We start from the raw sequence: 16364 nt of genomic DNA on the forward strand, positions 1-16364 counted from the left end.
AACCACAGCATAGTTTTATGATAAATTGGGATAATCCAACAATTTGGAACAAGAAACATCGCGTCTAAAGGTTAGCAACCGACTCATGACCACAGCATAGTTTTATGATAAATTGGAATTATACAACAATTTGGAATAAGAAACATCGCGTCTAAAGGTTAGCAACCGACTCATGACCACAGCATAGATTTATGATAAATTGGGATAATCCAACAATTTGGAACAAGAAACATCGCGTCTAAAGGTTAGCAACCGACTCATGACCACAGCATAGATTTATGATAAATTGGAATTATACAACAATTTGGAATAAGAAACATCGCGTCTAAAGGGCGGCAACCGACTCATGACCACAGCATAGTTTTATGATAAATTGGGATAATCCAACAATTTGGAACAAGAAACATCGCGTCTAAAGGTTAGCAACCGACTCATGACCACAGCATAGTTTTATGATAAATTGGGATAATCCAACAATTTGGAACAAGAAACATCGCGTCTAAAGGGCGGCAACCGACTCATGACCACAGCATAGTTTTATGATAAATTGGGATAATCCAACAATTTGGAACAAGAAACATCGCGTCTAAAGGTTAGCAACCGACTCATGACCACAGCAAGGTTTTATGATAAATTGGAAAAATCCAACAATTTGGAACAAGAAACATCGCGTCTAAAGGTTAGCAACCGACTCATGAGCACAGCAAGGTTTTATGATAAATTGGAAAAATCCAACAATTTGAAATAAGAAACATCGCGTCTAAAGGGCGGCAACCGACTCATGACCACAGCATAGTTTTATGATAAATTGGGATAATCCAACAATTTGGAACAAGAAACATCGCGTCTGAAGGGCGGCAACCGACTCATGACCACAGCAAGGTTTTATGATAACTTGGAAAAATCCAACAATTTGGAACAAGAAACATCGCATCTAAAGGTTAGCAACCGACTCATGACCACAGCATAGTTTTATGATAAATTGGGATAATCCAACAATTTGGAACAAGAAACATCGCATCTAAAGGTTAGCAACCGACTCATAACCACAGCATAGTTTTATGATAAATTGGGATAATCCAACAATTTGGAACAAGAAACATCGCGTCTAAAGGTTAGCAACCGACTCATGACCACAGCATAGTTTTATGATAAATTGGAATTATACAACAATTTGGAATAAGAAACATCGCGTCTAAAGGTTAGCAACCGACTCATGACCACAGCATAGATTTATGATAAATTGGGATAATCCAACAATTTGGAACAAGAAACATCGCGTCTAAAGGTTAGCAACCGACTCATGACCACAGCATAGATTTATGATAAATTGGAATTATACAACAATTTGGAATAAGAAACATCGCGTCTAAAGGGCGGCAACCGACTCATGACCACAGCATAGTTTTATGATAAATTGGGATAATCCAACAATTTGGAACAAGAAACATCGCGTCTAAAGGTTAGCAACCGACTCATGACCACAGCATAGTTTTATGATAAATTGGGATAATCCAACAATTTGGAACAAGAAACATCGCGTCTAAAGGGCGGCAACCGACTCATGACCACAGCATAGTTTTATGATAAATTGGGATAATCCAACAATTTGGAACAAGAAACATCGCGTCTAAAGGTTAGCAACCGACTCATGACCACAGCATAGTTTTATGATAAATTGGGATAATCCAACAATTTGGAATAAGAAACATCGCGTCTAAAGGTTAGCAACCGACTCATGACCACAGCATAGTTTTATGATAAATTGGGATAATCCAACAATTTGGAACAAGAAACATCGCGTCTAAAGGGCGGCAACCGACTCATGACCACAGCATAGTTTTATGATAAATTGGAAAAATCCAACAATTTGGAACAAGAAACATCGCGTCTAAAGGTTAGCAACCGACTCATGACCACAGCATAGATTTATGATAAATTGGAAAAATCCAACAATTTGGAACAAGAAACATCGCGTCTAAAGGGCGGCAACCGACTCATGACCACAGCATAGTTTTATGATAAATTGGAAAAATCCAACAATTTGGAACAAGAAACATCGCGTCTAAAGGTTAGCAACCGACTCATGACCACAGCATAGTTTTATGATAAATTGGGATAATCCAACAATTTGGAATTTCGCGTGCAAAGGGTGACTCATGACCACAGTAGCATAGTTTTATGATAAATAGGAATGGATGGATAATATAATAACAAATTTTTTAATAATAACACGAAAAGCACAGAAAATGAAAGTGTCATCGAAACCAATTTGAAGAGATCAGATGATGACCTAAGTACATTTTCTTCGTTTGGGGGATTTACTAGAGTAAATTTGTCAAATCTGCACGCCTTCCTCCGAATAGGCTGAATTTTTACTTAAAACAAAGTTTTTTTTTATTCCAAAGTAATACGATTTCGGGTGTTAGGTATGTTTGTCTTACTTTTTCAAAAGGTTTTGGTTCAAAGAAATCATCGAAAAACGAATCCTCTTGCGCACAAATGCTTTGCTAAGTGTCCATTCCTGTTAATAATCGTTTATGAATTTGATCGTTAGAACCGTTTTCTAACACCTTTTCATCATTATTATTTAGAGATGAAAATACACTGGAAATTGTAATTGTCCATCGACAATTACAGTCGTGATTTATGAAAAAACGTAGAAGAGTTTTATGTTAACTGAAAGTTACTTAACACCTTCAGTCATCATTTAGATTTTGAGCTAGAGATCACGCAACGAACAAATTCGGTGTTTCATTGGTATAAATAATTAGCATTGTTGGATGGGCCATGCGTTTTCGATAATTTAAGTTTTTAAATTTGTTTCAGTCATTCAAAAAACTGAGCAACAATGGGAAGAGTTATCCGTGCACAACGTAAAGGTGCTGGATCTGTTTTCAAAGCCAGTGTAACACATCGAAAGGGGGCGGCCAAATTTCGTCCATTGGATTTTGCTGAACGGGAAGGTTACATCAAAGGTGTGGTTAAGGTTGTATGAAAAGTCACGTGATCAATTTCAAATGTTATACAAAGGCATCCAATTCCTTTTCAATTAGGATATCGTACACGATCCAGGACGTGGAGCTCCATTAGCATGTGTTCATTTCCGTGACGCGTACAGGTACAAAACGCACAGGCAACTGTTTATCGCCGCAGAGGGTATGTACACCGGCCAATTCGTGTACTGTGGACGCAAAGCCAACTTACAAGTCGGCAATGTTTTGCCATTGTCAGCCATGCCGGAAGGAACGATACTATGTAACTTGGAAGAAAGAACAGGCGATCGTGGCGCTTTGGCACGTACCTCTGGAAATTATGCAACAGTGGTTGCCCACAATCCAGAAACGAAAAGGACCAGAGTAAGGTTACCGTCTGGTGCAAAGAAAAATCTTCCGTCGGTTAATCGTGGAATGGTTGGTATCGTTGCTGGTGGTGGACGTATTGATAAGCCGATTTTGAAAGCGGGTCGAGCGTACCACAAATATAAGGCGAAACGCAATTGCTGGCCAAAAGTACGAGGTGTTGCTATGAACCCCGTCGAACATCCTCACGGTGGTGGCAATCATCAACACATTGGCAAAGCATCGACCGTGTCACGTCATGCACCTGCTGGCCGTAAAGTTAGTCTGAAGAAATGGTGTTATGTGTGATGTGTATTAATGCTAATGTGTTTTGCATTGTCTATTAAGGTTGGTCTAATTGCTGCTCGAAGAACTGGACGAATTCGTGGTGGCAAGGTCGTAACGAAGAAAGAGGTGGCCTAGTAATGCTCGATTGATATGACAGAGAATCATCTTAGCTGTTGTTTGTGTATCAAGCAATACGCCATTTTGTTACGTTAGGCAAATATTATTTCCCTAGAGCGATAATTTTAGTTGTAAATTTGTTATTTACTTCAACAATATTCGGTCACGTGCTGTCCCATCATCAGTTGATGTATTTTTTGTTGTTGTCGCACAGATTTGTTTTTTTATATGCTGGGCTGCGTTTCGTAGGACAAGACTTACGACTAGAGTGAATTTTAATTATGCTGCGACCACACCACGATCATAATAAGACAACAACAAAAAAAACGTAACTTTGCATCAGTCATTTTGTTAGACTCACTATTCTGTTCTTGAAGATCTCAGCGTCGCAACTACGTATTTCATGGCATGGTGCTCTCCTCCTCTGCAACTTCGATACTATTTGTTCAATCGTCCTTCTTCAGAGTTTACATTTTATGACCATTTCGCTTCGGGGGCATCACAATCATTGGTGGCAACATATATACCGAAAAGATGGTATATTATTCCCTTGCCACTTTTTGACGCAAATTTTTTTTGTTATAATTTTCTTCCTAAAATTTTTCGGGTAAAATTTTTGTTGATAAAACTTTCACATGCTTTCCTCATCAGCTGCCATTTGTGACGCATATCTTTTTGCTTGTCGAATCTGTAAGCGTCACCTACACCGATATCAGTTCTTTTGTAAGTGGATAACAGGACTTGCGTCACACCTCCACTGTAAGTGGTTTTGGGCGATATCAGCTCTTTTGTAAGTTTAGATTTTTTAGAATTTGGTCGCAGATAATAGACAATTATATCTACTATGCAGTTTGAACGAAAATATTCTTCTTAGAAAACTGTATAACTTTCTCTTTCATCTCTACCTTCCAGCTTTCATTTGACGAAAATCGAAAATATTACTAAATTCAAAAATTTGACGAAAATCGAAAATTTTGAGAAAAAATGAAAATTTGAGGCACTTAAAACGCTCATAGCTCCCAAATAGACGACTTTTTAGGAAAACCATGAAACACGTGTCGAATGAAATCTGAAACTCTATAAATTTAAATTTCTCTTTTAAACAAACTTTCTATCTGCCATATTTTCCGAGTTATGGATGACATAGATCGCACTTAAAACGCTCAAGGCTCCCAAATAGACGACTTTTTAGTGAAACCATGAAACACGTATCGACTAGAATCTAAAACTCTATAACTTTGTCTTTTACAGGAGGTTTCCATCTGACGTATTTTCCGAGTTATGACTGACATAGCTCGCACTTAAAACGCTCGTAGCTCCCAAATAGACGCCTTTTTATTAAAACCATGAAACACGTGTCGAATAAAATCTGAAACTCTATAAATTTGTCTTTTAAACGAACTTTCTATCTTTTATATTTCCTGAGTTATGGGTCATATAGCTCAATGGCTCAAAACGCTCGTAGCTCCGTAATTATAAAGTTTCTTAAAATTACGTCCTTAACATACCCTAAAAATTTCAGCCAAATTCACCGGTAAATTCAAAAGTTTCGTTGTAACAGAGTGACAAAGTAACAAAGGTTGGTAAAATTCATCAATTTCAAAATGTATGAAAACGAATTTCTTCATACAAATTTCTGCAAATTTCCAAGTTTTGAAATTTAATATCTCGGCCAAATCTTAACCTAATGAGGCGTGTGATAGCTCGCTGAACTCATATGGACGAATAATGGATTACGAATAAAATACTTTGGGGGTAGTAGGAGCAAAGGGGGAAAAGTCAAAAAGTCCGTGTATATATGTTCCTCAGTCCTGCGGAAATTTTTTTTTTGTCAAATTTTTCAGTGTGAACGGACCTGCGTCACGGCCCTTCACTAACGTAGGGCCATGATAAAGTAGGTAGTTTTTTACTCCCTTTACAACCACATCTTACGCCAGCAAAATACCTGTTATCAAATTAGCACACTTTGATTAGAAAGTGTAAGAAATTTTAATAAAAAAGTTAACATTTTGCAGGCAATATAAGATGAATTATCTCAACTAATTTCTGAAGATTTTTATTAAATAAATGGATTTAATTGATTCAAAGAGAATATTGTAAAAAAATTTACGAGTGTGAAGTTTGCGGCTAGAGCGAAGCGAGGGCCGTAATTCACACGAGTCGTGACATTTTATTCACGATTGAAGGTTTTGTGAATGGGAAATCGAGGGATTATTTTTTCTAGGTCTACCAATAAATCTCTCCTTTTACAAATATTTTTAATCCCTTTACCATTATAGAGTCAAAATTGGTACCAATGTACCGAAAATATTGGTAAACTGAGTTATTTTTAACGATGAACCAAAAACTAATAAAGTTCATTTATTACCATGTCACCATGTGAAGGGAACTTCCTTTTTTTACGCAAAAGTGTAAGAGACGAACATCTATCGCACTCTTTTATTTTGTGAAAAAGTCCTCGTTCCACATTCACAAAACAAAAGTCACATCGACTCTGATGTAACAAAAAGGCAATCAAACAGAATAATAGACAGCTCATACGAGCGGGAAGTTTACAGTCAGAGCGAAGCGAGGGCCGTAATCTACACGAGTCATATTTCATTTATGATTTGAGGTTGATTGAAAATCTTGAAAATTGAAAATTTATAAGAAAATTGAGAGCTCAAAAAGTGGTCAAAAATCATTCCACCTTACCCTCGATGGTTTCCAAGAAAAAATTTTTTGTCAAATTTTACTGCGTTGAGTCATTAATATAGTAAATATATTACAGTGAACGACATCTCAAATGTCTCACTGTCATATTTTTCAAAGAATGTCATTGTGAATTTGCAATGACACAATAAAATTCTCGGAAAAATTCGACAGTGAGACATTTGAAATGTTAAAGCCTGTATGAATACGTTAAAAATACATTTACAAAAGTGTCAGTCAAAGGAACCTGACCCGCCCAAAAGGTGGGACCTAGTAAAAGTATATGGTGTCATTTGGACTGCTAGTACCGGAGTTACAAGGAAATGAAGTTAGCCGTTCGGGTTCCTGTTGGTTCGGAAATCGCAATTGTACATGGAACAGCACTCAAGGCTCTCGGTTTTCCAATCGTGCTGCTCAAACCAGCAAAACTTTCCATTAAATTTTATTCGGTGCCGCTGACAACTTCGTCGCAAGAGGATGAAATAAAAGTTCCAAGGAATAGTTAACAACTGCCATTTAATTCCGCGGATCAATGAAAAGACTGACTCAATAGAATTTTAATTTTTAGAAAATAGTAAAAGAAAACGAAACAGAAAAACATGTCGTGGATGGATATTTCAGACCGTAGAATAATATCAAAATCAATCCAATCCACTATCATGAAAGCCTTCAATGGCTGTAAAGACAACAGTTGCCTCATTTCGCATTTAAAGACCAGTGGATGCAAAGAACAACAAGAAAATTAGCAAACATATTGGCAAAACACAAAAGCAGCAGCACATAGTGTCTACCATTAAACATGTATTACAGCTGTGTCTTTCGAATTGTCGCGGCGGTGGTTCATGCAATGTTGGAAAATTCCCGTCTCTTCGGTATTGATACGGCATTCGTTGCGCGTGTGGATAATCCGATATTTCTTCATGATACTGCAAACTTTCCTGTTGAGGATACTGCAACCGTTGCTGCTGAAGATACTGCACATTTTGATGTTGCGGAAAGTGCAGTACTTGCTGGGGATACGGTGTCGGTTGAATATTATTCTGACTGGGCATCGGATAGAAATCGTAGGGTGGTGGAGGCGAATAGCGAAAGTTGGAACACGCTTCATATTCTCGAGAAAGTAGCGCCGTTTGCGCACCACCATTTGTGTGGAATGCGTTCGGTTCGTTGTACGATGGACGGATGATTTGATGTAATTGTCTCTCGTGTGTTAGCACAGCATTATGATTTGGGGATCGTGGAAGCGATGTTGAAACATCGGACTCTAAATCGATCAGCGTTTCGGTGTCACAATGTCCATTATTCGGATTGGTTGCGAGGCACTGACTCACAGCGATTGGTGAGATTGAACTCGGATCTGAAAGGAAGGCGAAATGTTGAATTTGAAGGGTCGGTTAAGCATTTACGCATGCGATTTGAAGGCCCTTGCATTTTTAACAAAACAAACTATCGCTTGACATGATGCAAAAAATATCCGGCAATTACAACTATAATGGCTCCACTTTCACTCGACTTGCCGGGAAGATATTTCGTTAGATCAGCATATCTTCCACCAACAACTGCACACAACAACATTCTTATTCCCCAAAATTATTTCGCTAACCAGTCCCTTCTCATGTACTTACTAAGAACAATCCTATTATCGTGATTATTATTCATAGTACAACGACGCGTGGTGTATCACAACAATATCCGTTACCAACTGAGTAATGTATTCCTTTGCCAACAAAAACAAATGAAATATCTAAGCTCGAAGAACGGTTGTAATGAAGGTGACTGTACACGATACGCCCACATTATTCATATCAGACACAGACATGAACCTCTCTGAAACCTTAAGCGAAGTAAACAAAAATTGAGAGGTTGTAACCTCTTTTGCTGTTTTGCGGCCAGAAAATGCGTCATTACTGTCTCGCTCAAAACCGGTTTTTTTTGCATTTTCTGGCGGCAAGACAACCTAATAGCAAAACGCCTTTTTTGTAAGGATAAATGCATAGAGTTATACTGGAGAGGTGGCATGGTGGCGCTGTCGATCAAAGGAAACCACAAAAATATATGAAAAACCAGACATGTTTAAATAATGACAGCGCCACCTTGGCACCTCTCGAGTGTAACTCTATGGATAAATGACTTGTTTTGGTTGTATGAGTTAAAACAATTTGAGAATACACACAATCCTAAGCGAGAGCTCTTATCACTAAAGCCTCCAAATTTGACACTTGCCGATTCAATATTCATGCTAGGAGCAGTGCTGTGACTCATCTCTAACTTGAATATTCTTTAGTTTGAATTCATGACTTTAATAAGACATTTAGAAATTCTCTTTGCATTTCAGAGCGTCCTTTACACCTAGATTAAAGATCTTAAAAGAAATATCCCTCCTAGACCTCACTATGCCAGTATTATTCTTTATTGAGTCTACGTTTTCCTGGCTCAACTGAATCTTTTCAAGCGGTCATTGCATCCGAATTCGTTTTCATATTTCTTTAGTCAATATCCATTCAAAAATGTTTGAGTTTGTGAATCGAATTCAGAAAATGTTAAGTACACTGACATAAGTAACAAAAGACTATGCGTCTATCGCCCGCTCTATTACATCACTGTGGAAATTTTAAATCGAGGCCGTACGTCAAACGTCAAAAAAACTATCAATTTTGATGCATGTATGCGTTTATTCTACCTCACACGAAGAAAGCATCAAGGCTGTATACTTTGGGGAGGTCACGCAGGTTACGCGGGTTACACACCACAGTTGATGATAAAATGGCCGATTTCATACAAAAATTCACCTACTCTGATGATTCTCGTCGTCTTGATGATGTGGTGAATTTTTTGTATATTTAAAGTCATCAGAAGTGGTGTGTTCCCGCGTATCTAATAAAATGGCCCCAAAGTATACAGCCTTGGAAAGCATGATGCTTGTCTAAGAGAATGAATTGCAAAGCGGCAAACCCATGAACCCATGAACTGTAGCTTTACAGATAGCGCACTCAGATTTCTAAATCAACGATGCAACCAATTGACGAAGATCTAGATCCTAGAGTCTTCTTCCGAAAATTCATTTCCACAGCACTGCTTCTAGCATTAGCATAGAAAAAATTGTGGAGGCTGATGAAATCAAAATAGGCGCAGCATTTATCTCTTGTTACGACAGTAGTCAAGCATTCTTGGTGTGAGTTAAAACCAAGGCAGAGTAAAATAAACCAGGCAAAAGCGGTTTATTTTTGAAACGTCAAATAAGTGACCTAATACACTGTATGAAAATGAACTCAAATGAACACTGACATGGCACACGCATGGCACACATTCATTGTATCAAAAATTCAAATTTTTTTGACGTTTGACTTACGAGTGTTAATGCTAGGAACAGTGCTATGCTGTGAAAAAATTTGGTCGATCAAGTGACATGTAATTCTTTGAGATCGGCAATTTTTATTTAAAACTAAAAACGAATGTTAAGCCGAACGTACCGGGATCTAAAGCATTTTCAATCTGAAGTGAGCACTTCTTGACATTTATATTCGATTGATTACACAACACAACTTGTTGCTGGCTATAAAAACATCAATTTGTCTTATCTAAAGAACAACATCGAAATATATCATTGAGTTGAACCGGAAACCATTGCAAGAAGGAGTAGTTTATCGGTCGAAGAAGTTGATTCACAAAATTGCCACCTTTTTCTTGTGAAAATGTCGCCTGTACCTACAGTGAAACTGAACAATGGATACGAGATTCCGGTCCTCGGTCTGGGCACTTATAAAGTAGAATTGTGATTCAATTTGTGTATCATTTTGAGTGAACTAACATTTTGTTGCTCAGGCACTCGGCGGAGAAGTGGAACAAGCGGTTAAAGACGCAATCGATTGTAATTACCGGCATATAGATACAGCCTATCTGTACGGAAACGAAACGGAAGTGGGGAATGCAGTTCGGGCCAAGATTGCCGAGAATGTGATCAAACGTGAAGACATGTTCATTGTTACGAAGGCAAATTTAACGTTCAAATGAATGAGAATTTGACGAAATTAATTTTTCGTTTGAATTTAGTTGTGGTCCAATTTTCATGAACCGGACAAAGTTGAGTACGCGTGCCGGCTATCGCTGAACAATTTGAATTTGGATTACATTGATTTGTATCTGATTCACTGGCCATTCAGTTTTCCGTACATCAGTGATAAGGATTCGATGCCGTTGGATGAGCATGGTGTCGTTCTAGTGAAGTATGGCCGTGCCGTGCCATCTGCCAAGTTATTTTTCTAGTTAATTTATCCTCCACAGTGACGACCTCGATATATTGGATACGTACAAGGCGATGGAAAAACTCGTCGAGAAGGGATTGGTGCGAAGCATTGGTCTCTCCAATTTCAATAGTGAACAAATTGCTCACATCCTGAATGGATGCACCATCAAACCGGTGATGAATCAAGTCGAATTCTCTCCGGCACTGAACCAGAAAAAGTTGATCGAATTTTGTAAAGACCGTGACATTATCGTCACAGCATTTTCACCGTTGGGCAGACCGAATCCGCAGCTCAAGACTCCGAGTTTCATTTTCGATGAAAAGGTCATTGCCATTGGAACAAAGTACAATAAAACGCCGGCTCAGGTGGTTCTACGGTATTTGGTATGTTTGCAGCCCATTCTTTCTTCGATTATTTGAAAAAGTTTTGATTTTCAATCGTTTACGTGCAGATTCAATACGGAGCGGTTCCGGTGCCAAAGTCACAGACAAAAGGTCGAATTCAGCAGAATATAGACGTTTTCGATTTCGAACTTACGCCGGAGGAGATCAGTATTTTAGACGGATTCAATACTGGCCACCGAATTGCTCTTCTACCGGCGCTGAAGCACTCCAAATATTATCCATTCAGCATCGAGTTTTGATTTAATAAAAAAACAAATCCGGGAAACATTTTCGATCTTTTCTATTCGCTGTACTAGTACCTGTCTCTGAAACTACTTATGTCTATGCTCCAGAAATTAGCCTCCCGAAATAAGGTTCGCTTCCAGCTATCTTGATACAAACTTTGTTCTATTATAGCCGAAAATCGCTTTCCGATTTCTCTCTGCCACTTATGAAGCCTTTGGGTGTAGAGGAAGAACAGCCTGAGTCTCTGGAAAAACGCAGTATGATGGTCTCAAAGGTGGCGGGACATTTCCACACCGTCAATATCGTCAGGAACGATATTATCGTTTTTTTGGACGATACTATCGTCTCAAAGTCGATATTATCATTTTTTAGACGATACTATCGTCCGAAAAACGATATTATCGCCCAAAAAATTTTCATCCAAAATAACGATCCAGCGGATATTTTCATTCAGGACGATTTTATCGTCAAAAAAACGATATTTTCGTTTTTTGAACGATAATATCGTTTTTTAGACGATAGTATCATCCAAAAAACGATAGTATCGTCAAAAAAAACGATATTATCGTTTAAAAACGATATTATCGTTTTTTTAAACGATAATATCGTCCTGAAAATATTTTAAAATTTATAATTTTAGACGATATTATCGTCCTGGATCAAATTTTTTTGGACGACAATATCGTTTTTAGACGATAGTATCGTCTAAAAAACGATAATATCGTTCCTGACGATATTGACCGTGTAGTTATGTCGCCTCATCGTCTCAAAGAAAAGTGAGTGAGAACACAGTAAAAAATGAGGTAGATCGGGAAGTAGGATCCATTCATATTTTATGTTAGCCCCGAGGTTAATTGTCTTATTTATACACATTTACTGGTGAGTCATTATTTTCATATGTTCTTGGCACTATCTCGTGTTTTCACTAAACATTTGCTCTTTTATTATTTACTTGGAGCCTGTGTCATTATTTACCCGAGTGAGTTTCTCAGGCTTGATTTCCACTTACCAAAAAAGTACTCCGTGTGAGAGACAAAATTGAATTTTTCAATTTTTGCTTTGTTTAGAGCTACTTGACAGCTCGCTCTCTCACGGCTCTCTCACGAAGTCCTTTTTTACTTAACCACTGTCCAAATAGTCAGTATGTAGACATGACACTGTGTAAGTAAATTTCTTGTATAGACCTCAAGCGCATCATTCCATACCTCATCTATTGACCCTAGTCTTTTTAACAGTGTGCTACCAAATCTTTTACTTCAATTTGTCAATCCGAAGCACCAAGCACAGTAACAACGCACTGCAAGCAGTACTGTCACTTTCAGTACTCTATTTAGAGTACCACTCGTGCTTGAAGTGCTAGTAAGCATGGTTCAGTGTCCCATTTAACTTCACATTTTTACACTGTTTCAAGGTCATGCGATTAGAGAAAATACTACCTATTGACATAGGCAATGTTCTACTACCACGCTAGGTGCTTTCGTTTAATCCTTGTTTAACAGCGTTGATATTGTCGTTCGTAACAGACTAACATGAGTATCGGTATGTAGCTCAACTATTTCAGCAGTTCTTCTACATGAGATTAGATCAATTTTCTCTCGTTATATATACAAGCGACGATGCCGCTTTAGTGATAAAACATTGACGATAAGATAAGTCACTTCAATTTCATTTTTCGCATGAATATGTAAGGTGTGTACGGACGCGCATACTTTCATTAAAATTTATTGCTCCATATATGTGTCTAATGTAGACCGTGTACAGGTGTAGGTTAGTGAAAAATCTAGTCAATGGCATTCCTATAAATAGATCCAAAGATCCAGCCATGAATTGTTCAAAGTGTTTACTCATTTTCTTGAATGTTTTGTATTTGGTAAAAAGATTTGTTTTTTTTTATTATTTTAACGATTTCCCTTCCAATCTCATAAAATCGATTGTTTCGTTTGATTTATAGTGTTCGTCAGTACTGATTGTAACAGCTGGTATCATTGCTAAAATATTTGTCGGAAATTATGATTTCCTAAGCGAAGGTATTTCGATATTTTCCACACTATGGATTGCGGCGGGGTGTTGCCTGTTGGTGATATCCATATTTGGAATAACCGTTTCGTTTGGTAGCAGTACGATCCTTATCAATGGGGTAAGCAAAGTATTTGGGAGAGTCGGTGATTTGTATGCATTTGTAGTATATACAAGTCGGAAGGGACTTTGTATACCAAGAAATTATGCAACAGAGGAACGATGTTAGCGTAGCACTGTTCGACATAATAGATTAGATGAAGCGATTAGAAATGTGCGGGCTAACGTATTTTCAAGGTCCGATCCAGCCATGCTCAGTCTAATATTTAAGACCGAGCCCGACCTGAGAATCTATCGAACGCGATAGCTGACTTTAAAAGCTCACGCTCGCGAGCTGTGTTGAAGTTGAGGTCTTCCAAACAGAATATTTGTTTTTGAAACCCGAGCCCGAATAATTTTTAAAGTCCGGAATTTAAGTGGCCCGCACATCTCCAGAAGCGATACGTGATTTGATTTGATTGATTTCTCTTCGATAACATTTTTCTTCATAATACCATTGGTCTGTTAAGTATGCCATTCTATTGGCTGCAATTGTGGTTCTACAAATATCAGCAGCCGTAGCAGGCTTTTCGGTCAGTGCATGCAGATCAAAGGAAATTATATCCGATACCATGACATCACTCATTCAATCATACGATCATCAAAATGACACCACCACATCTAGGGAGACAATTGATTGGATTCAGTCGAAGGTAAGAAATTCTTACTAAGAATGACAATCAAAGACCACTCTCGCCAAAACAGTCCATCATTAATGCTGGCTTTGGCTTTTGCCAGTTACTTTGATTGCTGAGACATTTTATCATTCCTTCTGCTCAATCCTACACAGTTTCATTGCTGCGGAAACAAGAGTCCCGATGATTGGACGGCGCTAAAACCAGCTGAAGACGGAAGTAAAAATTATCCATTTTCGTGTTGTGTTCACGAAGTAGATGGCGGTAATGCTCAGTGTACGGATCACTTCAAAAATGGATGTTTGAACGATGTGCATGGAATTGTATCCGACCATGTCGCTATGATTAGTTTAATCGCTTTGGTTGTAGCTGCCGTTCAGGTAGACTTAACGTTAAATAGCCTCGATAAATCGGCCATTGAAAATGGTTTCCTTTTTGAACAATGTTTAGATCATCGGAATCTTTGCAGCATACTTGCGCAACAAAGCAATCCGAAATAGTCGGAAGCTTGATGATACTGACTACACGAAGCTGGACACCAAAGGTCATAGTTTTTACTAGGTTAAATTCGATGGATTGTGACAGGTCCAAGGATTAGTGGCTAAGATGTGTGAGAAATTAGACGAATAAATTCTGAAGTAAAGAGAATCATCGTCGGAGTACACAGAGTAATTGTTGTTGTGTCAGTGCTTTCATTACGTGTCTAAATTTTCAGTCGTCCAGTCCAGCAAAGTCTGTATCCCAACAAAAATCCCTTCGAGAAAAGTGTGACGCAGTCTTTGAAGTACAATTTCTAAAATAAATGATATCGCTAGAGTTGAAAATTAAATTTTACACTCAATTTTAGTTCAAACAAGCTGGCTTAGTTTTTCTCATCATCTGCCAAATAATTTTGACAAAAAAAAAATTTGACTGGAAACGACCAAAATTTTACCAAAAAAATCTGCGTCGCAAAGTGGCAGATGTTCAGGAACAGACCAGCAAGAAAATTTATCTGCCACGCAGATTTTTTTGGTAAAATTTTGGTTGTTTCCAGTCAAAATTTTTTTTGGTAAAAATTATTTGGCAGATGATGAGAAAAACTAAGCCAGCTTGTTTGAACTAATTGGGTGTAAAATTTAATTTTTGAGTAACGAAGCTGAAAGCGTCAACTCTAGCGATATCATTCATTTTAGAAATTGTACTTCAAAGACTGCGTCACACTTTTCTCGAAGAGATTTTTGTTGGGATATCAGTCGTTTTAGAAGTGTAGTCAACACTGCTTTTTATAACAGTTTACAGTTTTAATTCGAAAATTCGAAAATTTGACGAAATTTGAAAATTTGACGAAATTTGAAAATTTGACGAAATTTGAAAATTTGACGAAATTCGAAAATTTGACGAAATTTGACGAAATTCGAAAATTTGACGAAATTTGACGAAATTCGAAAATTTGACGAAAATAATTCTCTATCTGCCACCATACAAGAAATATCTCCAAAACCCCAATTGACCCACCCATTTCCAACTTTCGACATTTTTCACATATGCCCATCTGTTCTACTCGTAAAACTCTGAGACTTTGCCGAAGAAAGTAACTCTCTATCTTTCATAACCCAAAAAAGTATTAGTCCTTTCATCCTACGCTCGAGTAGCTCAAAATTTAGTCACTCTAATCACTCTAGCTCAAACGAATCTGCCTCGATTTTTTAAATTATTTTATTGTTCGAATCGTGTTACAAATACCTTTCATTTGATGGGTCGCACGCCTCTGTAGGTTTCAATACAGCTAAGCTACAGCCGAAAACGCGTTCCCGACCCTCGAAAACCACACTCAGAAACCACTTCGAGGCCAATAAAACAAAATTCTGGTTTTTCCTGGGGTAATGGCGTATCACATTTTCATTTTTATGCCCACCCTGAGGTTCCTGCAAAATTTCAAGGAGATTGGCTGACTAGTTTCCGAGATCGACCGTCGATAGATAGACAGATAGACAGATAGATAGACAGATAGATAGAAACATACAGAGTAAGTTGAAAGATTTTGATTGTTTGGAAAACGTTATTTTGGTGCATTTTCTATCAAAATGACCAACTTCAAAACGATGTATCTCCGGTAATTTTAAAGCTACATAGTCGAGTGATAGCTCGTTTTGCTCGTATTTGAAGCGAGAATAAGATAGGATTTGTGGTGATACAGGCCAAAGAAAAGAAACTTAAATTCTCGCCTATATATAGTTACCGCGTCTCAAAAAAAATTCTTCGTTCTTTTTTTGGAAGTTAGACTGCGTCAAGTCCTCCGCTATCGCTCCGGACATGATATCT

The 16364-nt window shown here is 37.9% G+C and overlaps 4 protein-coding genes across 4 annotated transcripts; 3 read left to right on the plus strand and 1 right to left on the minus strand.

Annotated features, from left to right (window-relative positions):
• Positions 1–2709: 2709 nt before the first annotated feature.
• LOC119084593 (60S ribosomal protein L8-like) lies at positions 2710–4137 on the plus strand. Its single transcript, XM_037194642.1, has 4 exons — positions 2710–2760; positions 2830–2989; positions 3057–3620; positions 3690–4137. The coding sequence occupies exons 2-4, from the start codon at positions 2852–2854 to the stop codon at positions 3762–3764; spliced, it is 777 nt and encodes a 258-aa protein (XP_037050537.1). The 5' UTR covers positions 2710–2760; positions 2830–2851; the 3' UTR covers positions 3765–4137.
• Positions 4138–6922: 2785 nt separating this feature from the next.
• LOC119084594 lies at positions 6923–8219 on the minus strand. The gene is made up of 2 exons (XM_037194643.1): positions 8063–8219; positions 6923–7794 (listed from the first exon to the last, which is right to left on the minus strand). The coding sequence occupies exons 1-2, from the start codon at positions 8094–8096 to the stop codon at positions 7145–7147; spliced, it is 684 nt and encodes a 227-aa protein (XP_037050538.1). The 5' UTR covers positions 8097–8219; the 3' UTR covers positions 6923–7144.
• Positions 8220–9930: 1711 nt separating this feature from the next.
• LOC119084595 (aldo-keto reductase family 1 member B1-like) lies at positions 9931–11352 on the plus strand. Its single transcript, XM_037194644.1, has 5 exons — positions 9931–10201; positions 10260–10427; positions 10488–10660; positions 10719–11064; positions 11133–11352. The coding sequence occupies exons 1-5, from the start codon at positions 10130–10132 to the stop codon at positions 11322–11324; spliced, it is 951 nt and encodes a 316-aa protein (XP_037050539.1). The 5' UTR covers positions 9931–10129; the 3' UTR covers positions 11325–11352.
• A 1615-nt stretch (positions 11353–12967) lies between these two features.
• On the plus strand, positions 12968–14722 carry LOC119084596 (CD151 antigen-like). Its single transcript, XM_037194645.1, has 5 exons — positions 12968–13180; positions 13262–13447; positions 13896–14078; positions 14216–14440; positions 14511–14722. Exons 1-5 carry the CDS (start codon positions 13133–13135, stop codon positions 14619–14621), a joined length of 753 nt encoding a protein of 250 aa, XP_037050540.1. The 5' UTR covers positions 12968–13132; the 3' UTR covers positions 14622–14722.
• The last annotated feature ends 1642 nt before the right edge of the window (positions 14723–16364 follow it).

Source organism: Bradysia coprophila, unplaced genomic scaffold (assembly GCF_014529535.1).
Source record: "Bradysia coprophila strain Holo2 unplaced genomic scaffold, BU_Bcop_v1 contig_87, whole genome shotgun sequence".
Lineage (NCBI taxonomy): Eukaryota > Metazoa > Arthropoda > Insecta > Diptera > Sciaridae > Bradysia > Bradysia coprophila.